Raw genomic sequence first — 25,374 nt, forward strand, 5'->3', positions numbered from 1 at the left:
TTCATTTGCAGTGTTGCCAACCCCAGGTCCTCACTAAGTCACAGATGCCATTATAGGAAATGGCTTTCTCACCTCTTCTATAAAAAGTCCCTTAATCCCGCCCAAGCACTGCCCCACTTTCCCACTCGCTGCCTCAGCAAAAAAGTGGCTCTTATAGCTGTTGCTCTCCACTAAAGTGCCCTACATGCAAGCGTGTCATAACTGGTAGTTGCAGGATATATGGTGAGTAATTTGTTCCTGTTAATAAACACTAATGTTCACAAATTTGCACTCAAAAGTCAAATCCAGAGTTAGACTTATCCTTTTAATTACTTGCATTCTTTGTAAATAAGAGGGTGGTATTTATAGTTGTGAGCTTGGATTACCATGATAGTGTGCCGCATATAGGGATGTCAGCCATCATGTGTACTAGTGGAAACGGTGAGCACCTGTGTTTCATTCTTTGAAAGCAGTTCAAGCTTGGGGAACAGATTCCCTTGGATTTATTACCGCAAGCTAAAAAATTATGGCATTATCTAAAAATAATTACCAAATTCTGGTCAACAGCTTTCAAAATATCTCAGTATCATGCTGAATTATATAGGTGTGAAATTATATGATGTGTGGAATTTGTTCTAAAACATTAAAAAATAAGATGAAGCAAATTGCAAAAAAATTTTTTCATTATTACAAGTGGGTGATAGATATTTGGAATCCATTGGACCACTCTTTTTACTCTTTGTCTATGTTTGAACATTTTCATTAAGTACAAAAATGGCTCAGAATATGATGAAAATATCATTATCAACATTTCCTATATTTCATTCCTTATGGGTGTGTTTCAAGTATAAATATTCTAGAATAAAAATTCCATATTCAGCATCTTCAGTATTTTTTTTCTAGTTAGTGTAAGTATATTTTGTATCAAATGCAAAAGGAAGTAGCACAAAAAGAATCTGAAGGTGGAAAAAATTTCAGAAGACAGAATTTCAAATGGTCCTAAAAAGGCATAGCTAGAAGCTACAAATAATGAACAAACATTTCCTGGACAACATCGTCTTCAGACAGCTGTCTTTCAAAATACTATTCTATTTACTCATTGAACATAAGCAAAACCATTAGAACAGGTAACTTCCTGTTATTTTTCCTATCTATATATAACTTTATTAATCATTTTTATACAGTCCTTTAATAGATACACATGCCACAGGATATCTCATTCATTAAATATTTATAACTTTAATTGTACCTAAATTTAAACTTTGAATTTAAGATAGATTCCCAAATAATAAGATTTTTCTTTTCAGTGAATCAAATTGTTCCATTATTTCTTACCATAATTAAGATTTAAGATACATTAAGTGATAACTCTCAAATTTGTAATAGAACTAATGTATAAGATAGACTGGATGGTCAAAAAATTTATTCTTATTCAACCAATTTAAAGTTTTCATCATTTTATTAAAGGAAGCATTAAGAATAAATATATGACCATTTTTTCAATATTTTTTGACAAGATAATTACTTCTAAAAATATATATTCAATATTACTAAAGAAAGTCTCCCTTTCCTTTTTTTTTTTTTGGCCACGCCAGGTGGCATACAGGATCTTCATTTCCCAACCAGGGATCGAATCTCTGCCCCCTGCAGAGTCCTAACCACTGAACCTTCAGGGAATTCCCAAGAAAGTATCATTTTGATAGAAAGAACTTCAGAAACAACACAGTTAAGAAGTATAAATAAAATAATGAAAACAGAAGTGATCAAAACAATCATTGTTGGTAAGAATCTATTCTGTGAAGAATCATTCACAGACAATGCACATTTGGTAAAAACCCCACAAGTCCAGGATGTAAGGATCATGCTGTGAGTAAAAGCTATTTACAATGGAAAATTTCCATTGTATCTATATAGCATTAATGTGCTTGTGAGCCAAGTTGCTTCAGTCATGTCTGGTTTCTGTGATCATGTGGACTGTAGCCCACAAGGCTCCTCTGTCCATGGGATTCTCCAGGCAAGAATACTTGAGTGGGTTGTCATGCCCTCCTCCAGGGAATCTTCCTGACCCAGGGATCAAACCTGTATCTCTTATGTCTCTTGCACTGGCAAGTAGGTTCTTTACCACTAGTGCCAGCTGGGAAGCCCATATAGTGTTAATAGATAACAATATATTTACTAACTCTTTGAGCACTTAGTATGTGTCAAGTACTGTATGAGAGATTTTATAATTTATTTTATTTTTTTGTAACAGCTATATAAGATAGATCTTTAAAATGATTTTTAAAAGAGAGAATGAGAAGGAATAGAAACAGAGAGATAAAGAGGAAAGGACAGGAGAATTAGCTCTGTTTAAGTTCATGCAACAGAAAGTGATAAGGTCAGAATTCAAATCCAAACTGGTAACAAACAGCCTGTTCTCTTCCCACCAGGCCACACTATGTTTTAGAATACCCAAATGTTTATGTTGAAGACTTTTACATCCTGCTGAAGGTTGTGATTTTTTCAGTAAAATTTACTGTAAGAAATTAATCAACACTGTACATGATACAGACTGTCCAGTTGCACCCTGTTGACCTTTCATATTGTGATACTGAAAGAAACATTAAAAGTAATTTGCTTATAAAATGTACCTCTTCCTTATTAATCTTTTATATACATTTACTAGAATGTAAGGATGCCTCTTGGCTTGCTCCATCATGAGTAATATTTTAGTCTCAATACATTCTAGTTACACTTATTGACTATTTTTTTACATTAAATTTACTGATGTATAATTTACATAGGATGTATTTCCAAAAAGTTGCTAGATCTCAAGGACGTTTTAAAATCTAGTATTTCTTTAAGAAGCATTTTCCATACAATTCATGACAGAGCTGAGCACAAAGAAGTCATCAATTTTCCTGGTCAGTTGGGGGGAAAAAACATTGTTTTAGTTAATGAAATATCTTCCTTCAAATAGAGACAATATGATTTCTAAAATGAAATATTCTTAGCAAATAGGAAAATACAGAAGAAAAAGATGGCTGGTCTCTGAATGTAATTTCAGTTCTGTAAATGTTCAGTAAATGTAGTTTTCATTTGTTGAATAAAATCTTAGATTAAAAAATTCAACCACATATTCATTTTATCTTAACCCAGTGAAGTTAGGGTACTGCATTGAAACCGAGAGTTAGAATGTTTGGTATTTGCTTTCTTCAACAACTTTAAAGAAACAGAGAAAATAGGTAATTAAAGTAATTTAAATGAGAAAGAAATGGACAATGCATCTATAATGGATGTGTAGTGATCATCTATTCACAGATTGCAAAGTATTAGAAAAAGGAAAAGAAAGAAATAAAAAGCAAAAACAGGTTCAAAGTTAAGATGTTTACAAGGTCAAGGATGGCAGTTGTTGCAAAATACAATGTACTCAGATGAGCAGATAATGTTGTTTTGATTTTTCAGAATAGCTGGGGATATCTGTCTCTTGCAAAACATTCCAAAAGAATTATCTCATAGAATACTTTAAAAATTTTTAACAAGCCAGAGATTATGGACAAAGAATGATGATGTACAAACCACATTCTTTTCTCAGTCAAAAACACATTAAATATCCCAGAATCAGTTCCAGATTTTTATCATTTTGTCTTCTAGACACACAGATAGAGACTGTATTGTGGGTACTGTTGACGCAAACTCACCCTAGACTCAGGATGTGTGACTATTTTGTATCAGGTCTTTTCTATTTGTGAATGAAATATAAAGAGTACGTGAAACAATGGCTGAAGTCTGTAAGAACAGTGGTGAGAAAAACACAAAATCCAGAAGAAACTAAGGTGCATGAGCGAGACTAATGATAACATGTTTGGAATAAGAGTAAGAATAAAAATATTGACCTATTACTTGAAGAAGGAAAGGGAGATAAACAACTCAATCATGCTTTCTTCTTTTCTACTAAAGAGAAAAATTCACAAATGGGAAAGTACAGAAAAGCTTCATTAAGAAGGCAACCAATGTGAGAGACCCGACTCTCTGAGGTTATGTCTCAGTTCCATCAAATTACACTCCAGTGCACAGAAAGGACCTGAAGATGCAATCACAGTACTAGTCAAATGACATCCAGCTAACACAGCACACATTTAGAGAATGTAGTTTAGTTCCACACTTCCTTCTCAAACAACCACCACAAAAATCTATTTATAATACTAACAACTTTGAACATTAGATGCATCTTCTCTGAAATATGAGTGGAAAGAGTGCAAGAGGACTGAAAATGACAAAGTTCCCAATTAATAGGAAGATTCTTGAAACCACAGACCTGACCTTTCATGACCCTATGGACTGTAGCCTGCCCAGCTCCTCTGTCCATGGGATTTTCCAAGCAAGAATACTGGAATGAGTTGCCATTTCCTGCTCCAGGGAATCTTCCCAACCCAGGGATTAAACCCACATCTCTTACATCTCCTTCATTGGCAGGCAGGTTCTTTACCACTAGCACCACCTGGGAAGCCCCTTGATGTATGTATGCCTAGCCAAATTCTGTAACAGAGAATTAGATAGAGAGGATCACTAAAAAGACAAAACACAACCAAACAAACAAACAAACAAAAAGGAACCACTTGGTTTCATGAAGAAAATATCATGTTAAACTAAATTACTTTCCTCCTTTTGACAGAGTTATAAAGGTATCAGTGAGATAATTTTTTGGTAAAGTCTGGTGATGTTTTTGCAATAATGTGGGAAAGTTCTTGCTGATCATTAGTATATTAAATGTATCATTGGCCGAAAACTGTAGCCACAAGTTGTCAATCAATAAGTCAACTATATGTTTTCTAGGAGCTGTCCAGGGAAGTCCCTGCTGATGGATTTTTATAGCACAATTGTATAGAAGATTCAGAATTTAACTTGTTTTGGGTCCTATCTCTTAATTTCCTTCCTGGGTAAGTGACTTAACTACCCTTCATGTTAATGAAACAATACATATCATTTATTCTGAGATGAAGAATTAATAATAGCTACATCAAAATAATACATGATATTTATTCATGTAAAGGACAACTGGCAAAGGCTAATCCCAAATTCAACACAAACCAACTCTGTGATGTGAAAACAGACAATGCACTCTTCAATTGTATTCATCTACTGGTTATACCCCTGGTGCTTAACAGTTACACTATCTATTACAGTGACTAAAGTCAAATATAGTGTATTACATTCCATCTGAAGCACCCCATTTTGAAATCATATCATCTAATTCTGATTCACAGTAAAATAGAATCGGGATGGTGATAGATCTAGAGACATTTCTATGTAAGTAAAACAAAAGGAATCAACAATATTTAACCAGCAGAAGTGAGATCAAAAGAGAGAACATGAAATAGATAATAGGTGAAACTAGCAATGTGTGTATGAATGAGTGTATGAGTGTGTGTGTGTGTGTGGGCAGCGGGGGGGGGGGGGTGGGTGGGGGTGGGGGGCGGAGTGCAGCTAGAGATACCAAAACTAGACCAGTGAGTCAAATTTATGGATAAGTATATTTTCAGAATATAAGGAAAGTCTTTCTAACAATGAAAACTGTCTAGTTCTGGAACAGATTGCTTTGTACAGTCATAAGCTCCCCCTCAGTGGAAGTGCTCAGAGGGTGGCTGGCCACCTGTCAGGGATTTACTGTGCAGTATTCCTAAGTAGATAGGTGGGTGGATAAAAGGATATCTGAAGGTTCTTTAAAGCTCTCGGATTTTTAATAAAGGACAGAACAGCAGAAGAAAAGCCTGTGCCTTATTCTTTGTTAATCCAGGGCCCACTAGGGAATGAGGAACACAGTAGAACATCCACTAATATGTGTTAAACCAAATGGTTAACAGAGATGTATATACAAGCCTCTAAAGGGTACGGCTTGCCACATGGCACAGTGGTAAAGAATCCTCCTGTCAATGCAGGAGATCCAGGAGATGCAGGTTCGATCCCTGGATTGGGAAGCTCCCCTGGAATAGGACATGGCAACCCACTCTAGTATTCTACCTGGAAAATCCTATGGACAGAGAAGCCTGGCAGGCTGCAATCCATGGGGTCACAAAGAGTCAGGCATGACTTAGTGAAGAGTAATGCAAGCAACATATATATGAGGAAAAAATTATTAAGAAATCAAGGAAAATATAAAGTAGATCATTTAATTTAATCAAATATTTGTTTCATGTAATGAAAGTTGCATGCAATTCTTAGGCCAAGTGACATTTACCAAGACGTTTGAAGAAATTTTCCTCTTCGTCTCTTCCATTTTCCATTCCACTCCCTGGCCCACCTTCAGAAAGCTTCACGGCACTGGTGAATTTGACCTAAGAAAAAAAAACAAGAAGTCAGATAACTTAACTCAAAAGAACTTCTTTGTGTTTATACTAACCTTTACCTTAGAAGAAATGAAGTAGTCATCATAGTCAACAAAAGAGCCTGAAATGCAGTACTTGGATGCTATCTCAAAAAATACAGAATGATCTCTGTTTGTTTCCAAGGAAAACTATTAAATATCACAGTAATCCAAGTCTATGCCCCAACTAGTAATGCTTAAGAAGTTGAAGTTGAATGGTTCTATGAAGATCTACAAGACCTTCTAGAACTAACACCCCCAAAAGATGTTTTCATTACAGGGGACTGGAATGCAAAAGTAGGAAGTCAAGAAACACCTGGAATAACAGGCAAATTTGCCTTGGAGTACAGAATGAAGCAGGGCAAAGGCTAAAAGAGTTCTGCCAAGAGAATGCACTGGTCATAGCAAACACCCTCTTCCAACACAAGAGAAGACTATACACATGGACATCACCCGATGGTCAACACAGAAATCAGACTGATTATATTCTTTGCAGCCAAAGATGGAGAAGCTCTATACAGTCAGCAAAAAGAAGACAGGGAGTTGACTGTGGCTCGGATCATGAACTCCTTATTGCCAAATTCAGACTTAAATTGAAGAAAATGAGGAAAACCACTAGACCATTCAGGTATGACCTAAATCAAACACCTTATGACTCTACAGTGGAAGTGAGAAATAGATTTAAGGGACTATATCTGATAGACAGAGTGCCTGATGAACTATGGACAGAGGTTCATGACATTGTACAGGAGACAGGGATCAAGACGATCCCCAAGAGAAAGAAATGCAAAAAAAGCAAAATGGCTGTCTAAGGAGGACTTATAAACAGCTATGAAAAGAAGAGAAGCCAAAATCAAAGAAGAAAAGGAAAGTTATACCCATTTGAATGCAGAGTTCCAAAGAATAGCAAGGAGAGATAAGAAAGCCTTCCTCAGTGATCAATGCAAAGAAATAGAGGAAGACAATAGAATGGGAAAAACTAGAGATGTCTTCAAGAAAATCAGAGATACCAAGGGAACATTTCCTGCAAAGATGGGCTCCATAAAGGACAGAAATGGTATGGACCTAACAGAAGCAGAAGATCTTAAGAAGAGGTGGCAACAATGCACAGAAGAACTGTACAAAAAAGAATTTCACGACCCAGATAATCACAATGGTGTGATCACTCACACTCACCTAAAGCCAGACATCCTGGAATGTGAAGTCAAGTGGGCCTTAGGAAGCATCACTTTGAACAAAGCTAGTGGAGGTGATAGAATTCCAGTTGAGCTATTTCAAATCCTAAAACATGATGCTGTGAAAGTGCTGCACTCAATTTGTCAGCAAATTTGGAAAACTCAGCAGTGGTCACAGGACTGGAAAAGGTCAGTTTTCATTCCAATCCCAAAGAAAGGCAATGCCAAAGAATGCTCAAACTACCGCACAATTGCACTCATCTCACATGCTACTAAAGTAATGCTCAAAATTCTCCAAGCCAGGCTTCAACAATATGTAAACTGTGAACTTACAGATGTTCAAGCTGGTTTTAGAAAAGGCAGAGGAACCAGAGATCAAATTGCCAACATCTGCTGGATCATGGAAAAAGCAAGAGAGTTCCAGAAAAACATCTATTTCTGCTTTATTGACTATGCCAAAGCCTTTGACTGTGTGGATCACAATAAACTGTGGAAAATTCTGAAGGAGATGGGACTACCAGACCACCTGACTTGCCTCTTGAGAAACCTATATGCAGGTCAGGAAGCAACAGGTAGAAATGGACATGGAACAACAGACTGGTTCCAAATAGGAAAAGGAGTACGTCAAGGCTGTATACTGTCACCCTGCTTATTTAACTTATATGCAGAGTACATCGTGAGAAACGCTGGGCTGGAGGAAGCACAAGCTGGAATCAAGATTGCTGGGAGAAATATCAATAACCTCAGATATGCAGATGACACCACCCCTATGGCTTAAAGTGAAGAAAAACTAAAGAGCCTCTTGATGAAGGTGAAAGAGGAGAGTGAAAAAGTTGGCTTAAAGCTTAACATTCAGAAAACTAAGATTATGTCATCCAGTCCCATCACTTCATGGTAAATAGATGGGGATTCAGTGGAAACAGTGGCTGACTTTAGTTTTCTGGGCTCCAAAATCACTGCAGATGGTGATTGCAGCCATGAAATTAAAAGACACTTGCTCCTTGGAAGGAAAGTTATGACCAATCTAGACAGCATATTAAAAAGCAGAGACATTACTTTTTCAACAAAGTTCCGTCTAGTCAAGGCTATGGTTTTTCCAGTGGTCATGTATGGATGTGAGAGTTGGACTATAAAGGAAGCTGACGCTGAAGAATTGATGCTTTTGAACTGTGGTATTGGAGGAGACTCTTGAGAGTCCCTTGGAGATCCCACCAGTTCATCCTAAGGAGATCAGTCCTGGGTGTTCATGGGAAGGACAGATGTTGAAGCTGAGACTTCAATACTTTGGCCACCTGATGTGAAGAGCTGACTCATTTGAAAAGACCCTGATTCTGGGAAAGATTGAGGGCAGGAGGAGAAAGGGATGACAGAGGATGAGATGGTTGGATGGCATCACCGACCCAATGGATATGGTTTTGGGTAGACTCCGGCAGTTGGTGATAGACAGGGAGGCCTGGCGTGCTGGGGTTTATGACGTCACAGAGTCAAACACGACGAGCGACTGAACTGAACTTAACCTTTACCTTGAAAAATAATTTGTTTATAATATAAAAGTCACTTCATTTTTTCCAATTTCCATATCTGATTAACTAGTTTGTAGAGTTTATTTCCACGTACCAAAAAAGACATCACTTACAACTATACTTTGAAGGAGAGTCTTGATCATAGATTGAAAGTAAAATAATTGGGCACTGTGAAAATAGTTTAGCAAATAATTGAGATAGTCTTAGAGTTTAATTCTGCTAAAGTCCAAACTCAAATTTATGAACAAGTCATATTCATCCTTTATAAAAAACACCACAGCTGAGAATCAGATGAAAGTAAAAGACAGCCAAATAGAAGATTTCAAATCTCTATGCAAGAATCAGTAAAAATGAATTCACAAGGTGTCCTATAATTAAAGTGCAATAACATGCTTTCTCCTCTAATGCTTAAAATGTGTTTACAGCAAAGCAAAGAAGCTATATACTTCACAGACTCTCAAATACTTGGCCAAATTTTAATAAAAAGAATATGAAGGAGGAATTACAAATATATCTTCTAAATGTCTCATAATATTGCTATATTCTTTTTATAATTTAAAAACATTATTTTTGAAACAGAAGAAAATTGGTTTTAGTGAGATCTAAGAAGAAAAAGTTTAGGCAAATTGTATATAAAGGAATGTAACTTCTATCACACACCAACAATTACTGTGAGCAGACCACAAACCAGTCACAAGAAAGATTCTCATCAGAAATGCTTTCAGTAAGAATTATGACCTTTTCCAAACTGCAGGCTACTAAGATGCTTAACAGATGAAGGCCATAAGTGGGAAAAATCACCCTGAGCTTCTTTGTTCTTGTCAATGGGGAGAATGGTTCAGATGGTAGGAAAAGGAGGGAACAAAGATAAACTCTGTGTGTGTATAAAAGAAATCTATGCACATTGTACAGTTATGTGTCCTTCGACAGGATCTCAAAATGTGAGGATTTCAAGTGTGTTAAAAGTAGCTGGGAATTAATATCTATATGGGCTTCCCAGGTGACTCAGTGGTAAAGAATCTGCCTGCCAATGTAGGAGACACAAGTTCGAACCCTGGGCCCAGAAATCCCCTGGAAGAGGAAACAGCGACCCACTCCAGTATACTTGCCTGGAAAATTTCATGGGGGGAAGAGTTTGGTGGACTATAGTCCACCGGGTCACAAAGAGTCAGACACAACTGAGCACGAGCACAAATAGCTATATACCTCTTTATAGCTGCGTTACAATTTTATTTAAAGTTTTTGTCACTGTTTTCCTTTCTGTGATTGGACCTAACAGAAGCAGAAGATATTAAGAAGAGATGGCAAGAATACACAGAAGAACTGTACAAAAAAGATCTTCACGACCCAGATAATCACAATGGTGTGATCACTGACCTAAAGCCAGACATCCTGGAATGTGAAGTCAAGTGGGCCTTAGGAAGCATCACTACGAACAAAGCTAGTGAGGTGATAGAATTCCAGTTGAGCTATTCCAAATCCTGAAAGATGATGCTGTAAAAGTGCTGCACTCAATATGCCAGCACATTTGGAAAACTCAGCAGTGGCCACAGGACTGGAAAAGGTCAGTTTTCATTCCAATCCCAAAGAAAGGCAATGCCAAAGAATGCTCAAACTACCGCACAATTGCACTCATCTCACACTCTAGTAAACTAATGCTCAAAATTCTCCAAGCCAGGCTTCAACAATATGTGAACCGTGAACTTCCTGATGTTCAAGCTGGTTTTAGAAAAGGCAGAGGAACCAGAGATCAAATTGCCAACATCTGCTGGATCATTGAAAAAGCAAGAGAGTTCCAGAAAAACATCTATTTCTGCTTTATTGACTATGCCAAAGCCTTTGACTGTGTGGATCACAATAAACAGTGGAAAATTCTGAAAGAGATGGGAATACCAGACCACCTGATCTGCCTCTTGAGAAATTTGTATGCAGGTCAGGAAGCAACAGTTAGAACTGGACATGGAACAACAGACTGGTTCCAAATAGGAAAAGGAGTACGTCAAGGCTGTATATTGTCACCCTGTTTATTTAACTTATATGCAGAGTACATCATGAGAAACGCTGGACTGGAAGAAACACAAGCTGCAATCAAGATTGCCGGGAGAAATATCAATAACCTCAGATATGCAGATGACACCACCCTTATGGCAGAAAGTGAAGAGGAACTAAAAAGCCTCCTGATGAAAGTGAAAGTGGAGAGTGAAAAAGTTGGCTTAAAGCTCAACATTCAGAAAACGAAAATCATGGCATCCGGTCCCATCACTTCATGGGAAATAGATGGGGCAACAGTGGAAACAGTGTCAGACTTTATTTTTCTGGGCTCCAAAATCACTGCAGATGGTGACTGCAGCCATGAAATTAAAAGACGCTTACTCCTTGGAAGGAAGGTTATGACCAACCTAGATAGCATATTGAGAAGCAGAGACATTACTTTGCCAACAAAGGTTCGTCTAGTCAAGGCTATGGTTTTTCCAGTGGTCATGTATGGATGTGAGAGTTGGACTGTGAAGAAGGCTGAGCGCCAAAGAATTGATGCTTTTGAACTGTGGTGTTGGAGAAGACTCTTGAGAGTCCCTTGGACTGCAAGGAGATCCAACCAGTCCATTCTGAAGGAGATCGGCCCTAGGATTTCTTTGGAAGGAATGATGCTAAAGCTGAAACTCCAGTACTTTGGCCATCTCATGCGAAGAGTTGACTTATTGGAAAAGACTCTTATGCTAGGAGGGATTGGGGGCAGGAGGAGAAGGGGACGACAGAGGATGAGATGGCTGGATGGCATAACTGTCTCGATGGACGTGAGTCTGAGTGAACTCCGGGAGTTGATGGACAGGGAGGCCTGGCATGCTGCGATTCATGGGGTAGCAAAGAGTTGGACACAACTGAGCGACTGATCTGATCTGAATACTAAGGCATCATAGTTTCCATAGTTCATTTAAGTTCCCCAAACTTACTAAACGTGAAGAGAATTTCTTCAGCCCCTCCAGGTGTTTTGCACTTCTCAGCCCTGACATTTTTCTATTAGTGACTACAACATCCCCTTACGTAAGTAACGTCCTGTTTACCTTGGAGCTTTGCCTGATGAAAGACAGGCGGTCCACAGAACTGATGTCCAGGAGGTCTTCCACGCCGTCTGCCAGGCCCGAGAGAGACGAGCGTTTCAGCCAGTTTCCTAGTTAATAATTTTTTTAAAAATTAGACCATTATAGCATTTTCTCCCAAATGGATTAGACAAAAATGTTGGCATGGGCCCAAAAAGCAATGAAAATTACAGGACCAATGTAAACAAAAGTGAACAAAAATTGTTTTCAAAATGTACATGCTTTGAACCAAAACATTCACTGTTGGACCATAAGATCACATGACTAAGATCAGGACAAAAAGAACCTGGGCCTCTTGGGTGATTAAAAGTGTAATCCATGTAGTCCTTGTCAAATTTCACATCTTCCATTAAGTCCTGTCGATTTTACCTCCTAAGTATCTTTCAAATATGTCCATTTCTTTCCGTCTACATGGTCACCACCCAGTCTAAGCTACTGTTACTTATACCTGGACCATAATGCAGCTTTCTATCTGATCTCCCTTATCCACTCATGCTGCCTCCAGTATGTTTTCCATGCAGTGATCTTCTAGAAAAAAAATCTACTTGCTTATGGCTTATGTTACCCCCCTGTTCAACATCCCATCTGGCCTCTGTAGGGCTAAAAGATGAAGAGCCAGGTGACCTGCAAGGCCCACAATACTCTGGTCTCTATGGCTCCACCATTGTCATAGAGATGCTCTTGTCTCAGTTCTTCCATGTCCCTCCCTCCTAATACCTTTGCATATTGCATTGCTACCACTTGGAGTGCTCTCCTTCCTCCTTCTCCCAAGTACTCTGCAGATATTAATGTCACTTGCTTCAGGATGCCTTCCCTGATTTCTGTCTCCTCTTCCTATTTAGATTGGGTCTTGCTATTGCATGCTTTCACAGCACCATGTAGATTTCCTTCATAAAATTCATAGCTTGCAACTATACTTTGTTGTATAATGATCTGCTTTAGTGGTTGCCACCCCTCATAGATTGTAAGTTCAGCAAAGTCAGACATTGTGAAATGCTGCTCATCATTTAATCACTGAAGTTTAGCACAGTGTTTGCACACCCTAGAAGCTCACAGTAAAGGTTTGAGAAATACCTGCTGAAAGAAATGAATGAATGAATGAATCACCCTAGGGTTTGTGACTTGAAAGCTTCCCCTTTCTCTACTTTCCCATGCATTGCTCTGTTCTGATTATGAGCTGATCTGAGGACATGGCAGGGAATAAGAGAATCCATAAAATAAAAAAGACATACTTTTACCTATGGGAAGTTTAAGCTTCTTCCGGAGTGAAATCCTGCGGGACCGGGAGCGGGCGCGCCTATCAGAGGTGGTCCCTGAATGGGCGGTGGTGCATTCTGAAGTGTCTTGCTCAGACTGGCTGCTGGTGTCGCTCGCCGCACTCTGGGATTTGAACATCTTGCGCCAGAAATCTTTTCGCCCCAGGTTTCCCCCTTGCATTTGTTCATCGCTGAAAGCAGGCAAGGGGATGATTAAATGTCTGACAACACATGTGAAAGTCTCTTAACTCTCTTTCAACCTCCTGTCAGTGACATGGAGGCAAATCATGCAGGATGACCTGTGATGGGCTGGGATTAGCAAGGGGCAGAGTCGGAATGGAAGGCAGAAGACCCAGCTTGACTCCCTGAGCTCTTTCTGAGAATAGTTACAGCTCAGCTGTCAAGTTGAGGTCATCATTTTGTTTCAACCATAATGTAAGACTAAATATTATTGCAGGTAATCGTCTGCGAGTGTGGGTCATAAAAAAACACTTACAGTGTCAGTAAATATTTAACTTTTTCTTTGAAGTTCCCTGAGCAGTGTGTCATACCATATTCCACCCTCATCTCCACCTCAGGACCGTACAAATATTTGAATGCATGAATAAATAAAATATAATCACCACACCCAGGGAATGCATCATACCATAATTTTTCACTGTTATTTTTATGATGCCTGATTATTTACCGTTCTTATGTCAAAGAATCTTAAGTCTTAAAAGTAAAAAAAAAAGTTTAGTCTGACTTAATAAGACAAATGGGAACACTGCCAAAGCGATTTTTGACTAGGGCATTTCACAAGAGGAGAAAGACAAGTGGCCAATGGTAATACAGAGTTTAATTTCATTAGGTATTAACAAAAAAAGGGCCAGTTGAAATCAGATCCCTATTTTCACTCATTAAAAAGACAAAGATTAAGAAGGGGTAGGGAGATGGAGAGAAAGCAAGGGTACTATGATACAGTCATGGTGAGGTAGAATGATTTTACCTTTCTGGAAGGTAATTTGGTAATATGTGATGTAAAGCCTATGTCTACAACAAGGACACAGAAATTCAACTTCCAGGAAGTTATTCCCAGGAAATGATGGAACAACATACTAAGATGTTAGATGCTCACTGAGATTTTGGGCCAATGTTAAAACACTGGAAACAATTTCAATATTCAATTCTAGGCAAAGAGTCGAAGAAATTCTGGGACTTCCGTAAGATGGCACCCTCCATAGTCATTAAAATGCTATTTTCATAAGACTAATGAAAAGGGGTACATTCATGATATATTGTAAAGTTAAAAGGCAGTGGTCAAATAAATGGATTAAGCAGGTTATCATCAGGTTAATTTTTTTAAAGAAGCACATATGTGATTATGTGTCTGTGTGTAAACTTGTGTGTACACATGCTCAAATGTGTATCCAACATAATATACCAAATGTTGACAGTGGTTGAAGGTATTTTGATTTTAAAATTATTTTTCTCTATGTTTTTGTGTGTGTGTTTTCCACATTTGGCAACTTGATCAACATATATTACTTTAGTCATTTGGAAAGAAAAGGTTAGAGAAAAGAGTAACATATGATGAAATTTGTTTTGGGGGTTTTAGGTAATGATTTATTTATAAGCATTGGGGTTATACCTGGGATCTACCTAAAATTTGATAGTACTGTATAAAAGCAATCATTTTCTGGGGATATTTATCGAGGGATGTAGGTTTTCTCTCTCAAAATGTCATGAGAGTAATAAAAACCTTTAGCTATCATTTTAAAAATAATTGTATGTATTCATTTCTGGCTGTGCTCGGTCTCTGTTGCTGTGAGGGCTACTCTCTGGCTGCAGTGGGAGGGTTTCTCGTCGTGCTGTCTACCCTCGTTGCGGAGCACAGGCTCTCAGCACACAGGCTTCAGCAGTTGCGGTGCATGGGCTCAGCAGTTGTAGCTTCTGGGTTCCAGAGCACGAGGCTCAGTAGTTGTGATATGCGGGCTTAGTCGCCCTGTGGCATGTGGGATCTTCTCAGATAAGAGATTGAACCCTTGTCTCCTGTATCGCCAGGCAGATTCTTCAACACTGAGCCACCAGGGAAGCCCAAAATTTTTAATTATTATTTTCATTCAGGACATTCTGCTTCTCAAATATTGTGGTGCTTAGTCGCTCAGTCATGTCTAACTCTTTGCGACCTCATGGCCTATAGCCCACCAGACTTCTTTGTCCATGGGGATTCTCCAGGCAAGAACACTGGAGTGGGTTGCCATGCCCTCCTCCAGGGGATACTCCCAAACCAGGGATCGAACCCAGGTCTCCCACATTACAGGTGGACTCTTTACTGCCTGAGCCACCAGGGAAGCCCTACAGTGTGAATTTAAATCAGTGTTTCCAAATTTGACTTCCCTGTTATTTTATCAAATGCTCACAGTGTATGAAGCATTTTTTATCTTTGGGGAATGTGTAACATTGAGAGTATTGTGTAACATTGTGTAACATTGAGAGAATGTGTAACATGAGAGTATTGACTATGTGGCCTGAGTGGGGAAATATCCAGGGAAGCTATAATTGATCAGCTTTACAATAAAGTGCCAAATCAGCTTTGTCCAAAGGGTATGTATCAATCATGAGTTTCAGAGAAACGGGCACATACAACTGCTTTTAATATCACTCAGTTAATGTGATTTTTAAGAGGGAAAATGGAGAAGCAAAGGGTATGAAGGGGAGGGAATGGGAACAGAGAGAGAGAAGACAGAGTAGGAGCCAAGATTACCCACCTACCTTTCTTCAGTGCTAAACAGAGGACATGTGGCAGCTCATCTCCTGGGCCCACTTGGATCAGGGGAAATTCCCATACTTGACATTCTACGACATCCCTCCAAGTGCAAATTGCTATGTAGAGGCATATTAAAACATGTATCTTTCCTCAAGGGAGAGAATAGACATGTGCTAAATGCTAAGAAATCAGGTGGTATTTATAAAACTACAGAAAGAGAGTATCTGCAATTGAGGAAACTAGATCACCTATCAAGGTAGATAGTTTTATGTTTTAAATCTAGTTAACTTATTAAATCATTCTTATTGTTCAGATTAACTCAATAGTTGTTAGTGTTATTTTGGGGGAAAAAAGTCCTCTCTCATTTTTTTTGGACAGATTCTGCATATAAGGACTTTTAACTAGTCTTGTGGTTGGTTATTCAGCTACAGACAAATCTTTGCCTTTCACATTTTTTTTCCTCTTAGAACTTATGTTTGGGTTTTTACTATGTCCTTAAAAACTTCTTTAAAGGAAAAACTAAACTTCAATTTTGAGAATAGAAATTAAAGAAGACAAAGGCTTAATGGTAATTCAATAAGTCCATCCTTTCATTGACTGTCATACATTCATTCTTGATATATATTGAGAGCCTACTATGGACCCAGCAAGGCCCATTGAGGCACTGGGGCTGTAGTAGTTAAGTAAAAACTCACATGGTCGCTGGACCCATGGAGTTGATTTACCTTCTCCTTACTTGCATCACTGACTCGATGGACAAGAGTGAACAAGCTCCGGGAATTGGTGATGGACAGGGAAGCCTGGCATGCTGCAGTCCATGGGGTTGCAGAGAGTTGGACACGACTGAGCAATTGAACAACTTTTACCCACTCATTTTAGGGGCAGTTTCTAAAATTTTGAAGGGCTATAAGAACTGTGCAGGCCTTTTGTTCCTTAAAGGTTTTGCGTGCTTGTTGTGGGTTGCCAGGGTCCTATGTGATGACATGACTTCCTTGACCGTACAGAGGGGATACCATAAAACCTAGAATACCCTACAGAATTTCTGGAAGAATAATCATTTTGTACTAAATAATGGTTATGGGAGATAGAATGGCATACTAAAAGGATCATATTTTAAGTATTGATCAACATCACTTACGAGTAAATAGGTCTCAAAAGAAGAATGAATACAAATGAGTCTTGCATAGAACTAGACTGTATTTAGTTTCTACAATAATCCTAACATTTTCTGGGGGCACTATTTTCATGATGCTTTTGATATTGCCATTATCAAAAGTGGAAATAAATTGATATCAGAGGCAGTGGACTGGATCTCTGGAGAGAACCAAGATGAAACGGATGAATCTGTTTCAGGTAAAGCTGGACATGAGAGAAGATTATCTTATATATTTCTGGATAAAGCTTCAATTATTGACAGTTGTAAGTGATTTATAAGAGATATTTTAAGCAAGAAATTGGATGACATCACCCTCGTACCTGCTATACATGCTACTTTTCAAGATTTACCTGCAAGATTGTGCATGGAAGACAGAGTGGGGTAGGGGCGGGAAATAGGAAAGGCAGTGAGGGAGGCTTCCTGGAAGCATGAAGTTGATTACTTGTGATTTGAGCCTGTAGAGATAAGCCACATGGGAATGAAAAGTAAAGGGCAGAAGCAAGGAAAAGTTCAGCAGATAGGAAAAGTAAATAGCAGCTTGGGGAATAGAATTTCTTCTAGGGGGAAGTGCTCAGCCCATTGCATTGGAGACAAAGCTAATTCTACTTACTGCTCTGGAGTCTGTGAGGGGCGACCGGACATAAAGCTGCGACATTCCTCAGGTGCGGCGGTCACCGGGCCTTTATCCACCACGCTTCCCGCCTCTGACCTGTGCAAATGGTGCATTCCACCAATCACAGCAGAGCAGGACACCACTTCTCAGTAATTCATAGACTTCATAAAGCAAAACACTGTTACAGACAACCTAAATGGACTGCACACCCCCTATACCATCATGAGTCTATGTGCTATGGAATTTATGTCCTACCATTTAACTTACTACCTAGCTGCATTATTGCCTGAGAACACTATAATGCCATCATTGCACACAGAGGCAGTAACTGCAGGCAGGATGTTAAATTGAGGCATTTCTTTTAATCTTCATAAGTGACATTTCTTATAGAACAGGCATACAATAAATTCATGTTTCTTATTGTTGTTTAGACACTAAGTCATGTCCAACTCTTTGTGACCCCATGGACTATAGCCTGCCAGGCTCCTCTGTCCATGGAATTTCCTAGGCAAGAATACTGGAATTGGTTGCCATTTCCTTCTCCAGGGGATCTTCCTGACCCAGAAGTGAGCCCATATCTCCTGCATTGGCAGACAGAATCTTTACCACTGAGCTACCTGCAAAGCCCTTAAATTCATGTTTACTAGAAGAAAACATAATTGGACATGTCTCAGTTGTTTATCTTTCACCATGTTAAAAATATTACTTACTGAACAGAATGATATGGTATCAGCAATTGCTTTTTCTTTCTGGACAAAAAATATAAATGATACCTATTGAAGGGACTAAAACATAGATAACATTTTACTACATAAGTAAGAGCTATGAAGTAAGGTTCAAGTGTATGAAAGTTTGGGATCAACTGAGCTCTGATTCATACAGAGGCAGCATTTGTTTAAAAGGAAACTCTTCCGTTTTCTAGGCTGCACCTGGGCCCTGCCAGTGGTATCACTCCTATAGGACAGTCCTTCATCCCTGCCCTGGAATTTCACATCATGGACAAGACAACAGGACATTATATTCTACAGACTGGGCAAACCCTCACATTCAGAGAGCTCAAGCTTCCAACCTTTTTCCTCTTCCAGGCTTAGATTCCGGTTCATTTTCCTCCACCTTTTTCCCTGGTGCCAACTTCTCAGCACTGTCAAGCAAAGCGCTGAGGGCCACTCTCCTGAAGACATTCCCATGGGCCTCCTTGATAAACTGGACCAGCTGACGGATGTCACAATACAGCCCCTATTTGGAGGCCAGGAGGAAAGTGTGGGGAAAGAAAGATAGTTGTGTCTTTGAAGAATATTCATAGGAAGAGGGGTAGAAGGTAATTCCTTGGACTTAGATGAGCCTTGGGATCATAAAAGGAAGAGAGATTACTATAGTGCAACTAATGGTATCCTGCCCCTCCATTGTTCCCATGGTAACATTACTAAAAACCTTGCCTGTCATTCTTAGTATCAAAAAGGATAGTCACCATGCTACATATTTAGAAAGTTGGCTGTGACATTAGAAAGACATCAGTTTATACTTTTATAACAACTGAACCTCCAAATTTTTAATTATGTCTCTTGGAACTTCTGAAGAGATGCCTGCAAAAATAAGGGAATCAGAATTTTGTCTAGACTAGAGATTTCAGTCGCTGTTCAACTTCTCCAAATTTTTGGCATCACTGTGATAAATTATGCTAAACCTTCTAGACAATTCTAATAGAGCCTGACATTCAAGGATGATACATTTTTCTACATAGACTTAGCAAATAATATGTATGTTGTAGCTCATTTGAGCATGAACTTGACTATAGACTTACAAAGACACAAGGCTATTAAAACCAATGTATTAGTGATTCAATATTTAATGCAGGACTTTTTTCTTTTTTTTTAAGATATTAAGCTTTGCATTCAGCATTTCCCCATCTGTCTTCTCTAAGAAGGTAGTTAGTATATTCTGTGTCTTAGGAAAGGTTCATGACAAAGAAGAACATAGAAGCCTAAACAACACCTTAGAGCTTTGGATTTCAAAATCTAAGACCACTGGGACAGTTATGCCCATGATCTTTAGAAAAGCAGAAGGAAGGGCCACTGAGGAAAACATAAAGTGTCCTTTTGGTCCTGTGAGAAGAAGGCCTTATGCTGTCACTCTGCAATGTGGTAGCTCCTCCATGGAAGGCAAGACTCCAAAAAACAAGGGTTCCAAATTCACCAGAGTGCCCATCCTTAAGCAGCAGAGAGCACCATGCGAACAAACAGATATAACTGATGCTTGACACCCATGGAGCCTCACCACAAGCCCTGGGTCCTACCTAAGACTTCAGAATATTTGCCCTACTCTCTGAAGCTGGGAGACCCAAGAATGAGTGAGGTTCAACTTCCAGCCATTCCGGTGGAATGGAGGTTCAAAGCCAAATTTAAATTGATTTAAATACAATTAAGAAATGTAGTATTTCTTCTATACTTGCACATGTAGGGTAAGACTTATAAGAGTTCATATGTGCTATAATCAACTTGTCAAATTACTTCTTGCCATGACCAAATTGAACACATGGATGGTATGCAAGTTATTCTCAACCTCCAAGAACCTTGTTGGGAGGCTTGACAATCAGTAAAATCAAACTCCTTTTCATTCGGGGTTTTGTTTTGTTTATCTCAAGTGACTACATAGTTTCAGTGATTTAGAAGAACTTAAAACTATTTCTCTGTTTTAAGTAGATTAGCAGATAGTGTCCATATGTGTCAATGGGCTGATTTCTGCATAGAAGTCATTATAGCTAACAGATTAGTAAGATACAGAAATGCTTCTTTACTCCTCTGAGAGACCTGAATTCATTTAGTCATGTCAGATGTGTCAGTCTTCATCTTTATTTTACTATCCCAAACCACAATCTTCTTGGCAGCAATAAACACTAATCTTTTAAAACCTGGTGCTCTCTACTTGTGGCCTTGGTGGTTTAATTAACACAGTCTTTTGTGAACAGTAGCTAAAAGATTGGTGTTTGATAAAAAAAGACAAAACCTGATCAGCAGCATATTTGAATTAGTTATTAAAGTAAATGCGGTTTCAAACAAAAGCTTGGTATAACACTCTTGTTTATTTCACAAGCCAGCATGCTGGGCTCTAGCACCTTCTTTCTGAAGGGCTCAGAATACCTGGCAACTATTTCACCAACTACCACAGAACCTCTGAGATGGAAGAGATAAGCCTATCTGCAGGTACGATGACAGGTGACAGGGAGGAGAAAGGTATTGCTGGGTTTCTACCGTGAGTTGCTGGTGACACTGGGAAAATACATAGACATTTTAACTTTACAGTTTTAGATTTCAACTTCTCTTTCTCAAGGTCATGGCATAAAACTGAGAACTCCTGTGGGAGGAAAAGGTGAGCTTCTCACCAGATTCTCAGGGCTGTGCAATTCATGAGTAGTTGAAGCGCAGCGTGTGATGAGGGATTTAAACATTGCGCTGACGACGATGCCTTCCACATTTTGGGCTGTGGATTTGTTGTCCACCGTGGTGAAGTTATTTCCGAACCCAGCCTTGTCTGGAATGCAAAGGCACCAATTAAAGGCAGTGTTTCCTTTCAGGTACAATGTTTAAAGAAGTAATGAAGTACTTGGCATCCAGGAGTTAGTGAAGGGCTACACAAAATATTGGCAACCCACTTCAGTATTCTTATCTGAAAATTTCATGGACAGAGGAGCCTGGTGGACTGCAGTCCATGGGGTTGCAAAGAGTCAGACATAACTGAGCAACTGAGCATGCACACACAAAAAATACAGAACCAGAGGATTGAAGCCACTCCAGATTTGATCATCTAATGAGGACTTAGAGATAAACAGCTCATAATCTCCTTCAGGGTTATTACTATGACATATTTCATCCCTTAGTGGAGGTTTTCATCAATGAATCTTAGCAACAAAAAGAGGACAACTGTTGACCCTAAGAAAATTTTTTAAACCTAAGTAATGTTAAATAGACAATAATTTTTTTAAAAAGATGGTTTACTAAGTGGTCCCTCAATGGAGACAGACTTGATTTGGCTTGTTTTGGTGGTGAAGAATGCTGGTTTCTCAGCAGAAACTGTTCAGTCTGTGAGAAGTGGAGTGAGGTAGGGCCAACTAGGTGAGTGGGGCAGTGGAGGGAAGAGACGAGACAGGGTCCTGTAGGGGAATTAACACCAGCACCAGAAACCAAAAATGAGACTGAGTTCTGGACAAAAGCTACACAAGACTTCTAGCAACTTCTTGCTTCCAGAGACTCCATGGGCATATAAGTTGGAAAAATCTACAACCTCTCCCGGAGCCACCGCCTAACTCATTCACACATGAAATGCCAGTGAACTGAGGCCATCACCCAACGTGGCAGTTTATGCCAGTTTTTCCCATTTCCATGGACACTTCAGGTGTTCTGTGGACTTGCCAGGGTATTGCAAGCTTGCAAGCCACCTGTGGACCTTAGGGGCCAGTTACCTGCAGCTTCAAGACAGATCAGACAGGAGTATGTGCATCTGCTGGATGATTCACTATGAGCCACTTAACCTTCTCAAGAATCTCAGTGGGAATTCACTGCTTTAAAGTGTTGATTACATACTTTATGACTAACCTCTCACTGTCTGTATCAAAGGGCTGTGGGTTATCTTTAGACTTTACATTACAGAAAGAAATGTTTTAGTCTGCTCTTATACTTTCTATCTCAAATAGGTTTAAAAAGAGAAAAAAATGCAATCAAGAATTTCTCTTGCAGTATCTCAACCCCAATTCTTACTTCATTGTTTTTCAGATCTGTTATGTGCTTGGATTAAAGCAACTTCAATAACATAGATTATTTCAGGGAATCTATAGGGGAACAATATTTTCCTTTAATGTGAAAACCAAATAATAAAGCCTGGGGTACAAACAGAAAAACTTTCTAAATCCATCAAATACAGCTCCATTGTAATCTAATCAACCACTATCACATTCAGTTCAGTTCAGTCACTCAGTCATGTCCAACTCTTTTCGACCCCATGAATCTCAGCATGCCAGGCCTCCCTGTCCATCACCAACTCCCGGAGTTCACTCAAACTCACGTCCATCGAGTCAGTGATGCCATCCAGCCATCTCATCTTTTGTCGTCCCCTTCTCCTCCTGCCCCCAATCCCTCCCAGCATCAGAGTCTTTTCCAATGAGTCAACTCTTCGCATGAGATGGCCAAAGTGCTGGAGTTTCAGCTTTAGCATCATTCCTTCCAAAGAACACCCAGGACTGATCTCCTTTAGAATGGACTGGTTGGATCTCCTTGCAGTCCAAGGGACTCTCAAGAGTCTTCTCCAACACCACAGTTCAAAAGCATCAATTCTTCGGTGCTCAGCCTTCTTCACAGTCCAACTCTCACATCCATACGTGACCACAGGAAAACCCATAGCCTTGACTAGATGGACCTTTGTTGGCAAAGTAATGTCTCTGCTTTTCAATATGCTATCTAGGTTTGTCATAACCTTCCTTCCAAGGAGTAAGCGTCTTTTAATTTCATGGCTGCAGTCACCATCTGCAGTGATTTTGGAGCCCAAAAAAATAAAGTCTGACACTGTTTCCACTATTTCCCTATCTATAACTATCACATTAATACTATATAAACCATAAAAACCTATACTAAAAAGATGCTTCTTCCCAGGCTTTAAATTAAAATGTGTTTTTACTCAACTCAGGCTTCATGCCTCACCTTCATTCCATTACTGTATTTGTATTCAAGTGGTACTGACAGTGTTCATTGATTATGGATGCCATTTGGGTTCATTGGTCTATCCCTGTAATACAGGGCTCTATGATGGAGTTTTCTTAAAGCCATAAACCTATAGTTTATGGGCCTATCTATAGATCCCTTTGTCCATTGTTTTTAATTCAGTGTGTGTGTGTATCGAAGTTACATTACTACTATGTTTACTGCAGTCATTTTTTCTCTTTCCTATTTTATCTTGTGAAAAAATCACCAAGCACATAAAAGGTGCTCACTTCATTTTGTTGAACTAATGAAAATATTCTTTTGTTCCTTGATCCTTGCCTCAGCAGTCATACAACAAAGTCACCTGAGAGAGAGGCATGCCATGAGCAGGGCGTGAGGATAGTGGCCCTGCAGATGAGGGTGTCATGGCTTTACCGAGCTGAGTTCCCATTTGCTGAGCTAAGTTGTCCTCAAAAGGCCTCCAAATGTATAATCAAAGATGATTGGCAAGCTTCTCACATTTATATTTTATCACACACAAGACTCACGTGCATGCACACACACACACACACAAACATATATCTTTTCCTCTCCATTCTATTACCACAGATTTAGGGTGTCTCAGAAACACTACCTGCTTCACCTCGCAGCGATTTCTCCTAGAACTCGGCACAGCTTTACTTACTGTCAGTGACCGGCTCCATACAAAATCCTAGCAAAGCATGCAAGAAGTCCACTACGTTATTGAGAGAGTCCTTGTTCACATAATCCCTCATGGTTTGTCGGAACTGCATCTTATCTAGCTTGTATAGCTTAGTGAGGCAGTTCTGGGCCTGCAAGGAAGGAAGAAAAGTGAAGAAGTCACAGGTACCAGCTTATGCTGGGGATACCACTGATTTCAGACAGAAGCCTTCAGAAGGCAAAGGTCCCCATGCACCCCTCCTGGTTGGTAATTTGCCAGCTCTGCTAGCCCTTCACGTCTGAGATTGAGATGGGCAGAGGTAGGCTGGGGATAAGACTTTGAGAAGGGCTTCTCCTCAGGAAAAACCCCAAACTAAAGGCTAATGCTGCCCCAGGAACAGCTCAGTATTTTTGCCAAGATCAAGATTTTAAGATATAAATGAAAAAAAATTTAATATTGACGTAGGTGATAGGATTGGTAATCAAGGATTAGAAACTTCAGAGGCTTTACACAGGGAGAAGAAGCCAACCTCCCCCACACTCAGCTACTTTGAATTTAAATAGATTTAATAGAGGGCATGAGGCTTCCCAAGTGGCACTAGTGGTAAAGAGTCTGCCTGCCAATGCAGGAGACATAGAGACACAGGTTTGATCCCTGGGTCAGGAAGAGGGCATGGCAACCCACTCTAGTATTTTTGCCTGGAGAATCCCATGGGCAGAGGAGGCTGGTGGGCTACAGCCCAAATGGTCATAAAGAGTCAGACACGACTGAAGTGACTTAAAACAATGGATGGCATGAGGGGGCTCTAGGACCTGTTTATCCAGAGTTCTCTTATATGGTCAGGAGGGAAAGACCCTTGAGACATGAAAGAGACATAAAATAAAGCAAGTCTAGTTTGTTTATTTATGTGTCTGCTTTTGAATATAGAAGTTTGGTATTTAATAGAAGTTGGCCTTAAGGATATGAAAACCAATTGACCATGCATTAGGCTCTGCCAGAGGGCTGGCAGAGCTGGCAAATTACCAGAAACACAAAAACATATTTCTTATGATCCAACAAATAATTTTGTCATCTAGCAAAGGAAAAGGGAGTAATTTGCACCATCAGAACAAA

General features: G+C 39.3%; 1 protein-coding gene across 23 annotated transcripts in view; it reads right to left on the reverse strand.

The window, feature by feature from the left end:
• UNC80 (unc-80 subunit of NALCN channel complex) overlaps nt 1-25,374 on the reverse strand; it is a 230,089-nt gene that overhangs the window by 145,030 nt on the left and 59,685 nt on the right. For 18 of the 23 annotated variants that reach the window (XM_086342424.1, XM_086342463.1, XM_086342385.1 and 15 more), the window contains exons 15-21: nt 24,265-24,412; nt 21,272-21,420; nt 18,962-19,128; nt 17,890-17,988; nt 13,351-13,565; nt 12,083-12,189; nt 6,197-6,293 (exon numbers count right to left, since the gene is read on the reverse strand). In XM_086342424.1, the coding sequence (XP_086198550.1) occupies nt 6,197-6,293; nt 12,083-12,189; nt 13,351-13,565; nt 17,890-17,988; nt 18,962-19,128; nt 21,272-21,420; nt 24,265-24,412 (982 nt within the window). The remainder of the gene's footprint in view (nt 1-6,196; nt 6,294-12,082; nt 12,190-13,350; nt 13,566-17,889; nt 17,989-18,961; nt 19,129-21,271; nt 21,421-24,264; nt 24,413-25,374) is intronic. The other 5 variants (XM_086342377.1, XM_086342367.1, XM_086342359.1 and 2 more) reach the window with 1 other exon arrangement.

Source organism: Bos grunniens, chromosome 2 (genome assembly GCF_055505025.1).
Source record: "Bos grunniens cultivar Pamir isolate PY7600 chromosome 2, Bosgru_T2T1.0, whole genome shotgun sequence".
Lineage (NCBI taxonomy): Eukaryota > Metazoa > Chordata > Mammalia > Artiodactyla > Bovidae > Bos > Bos grunniens.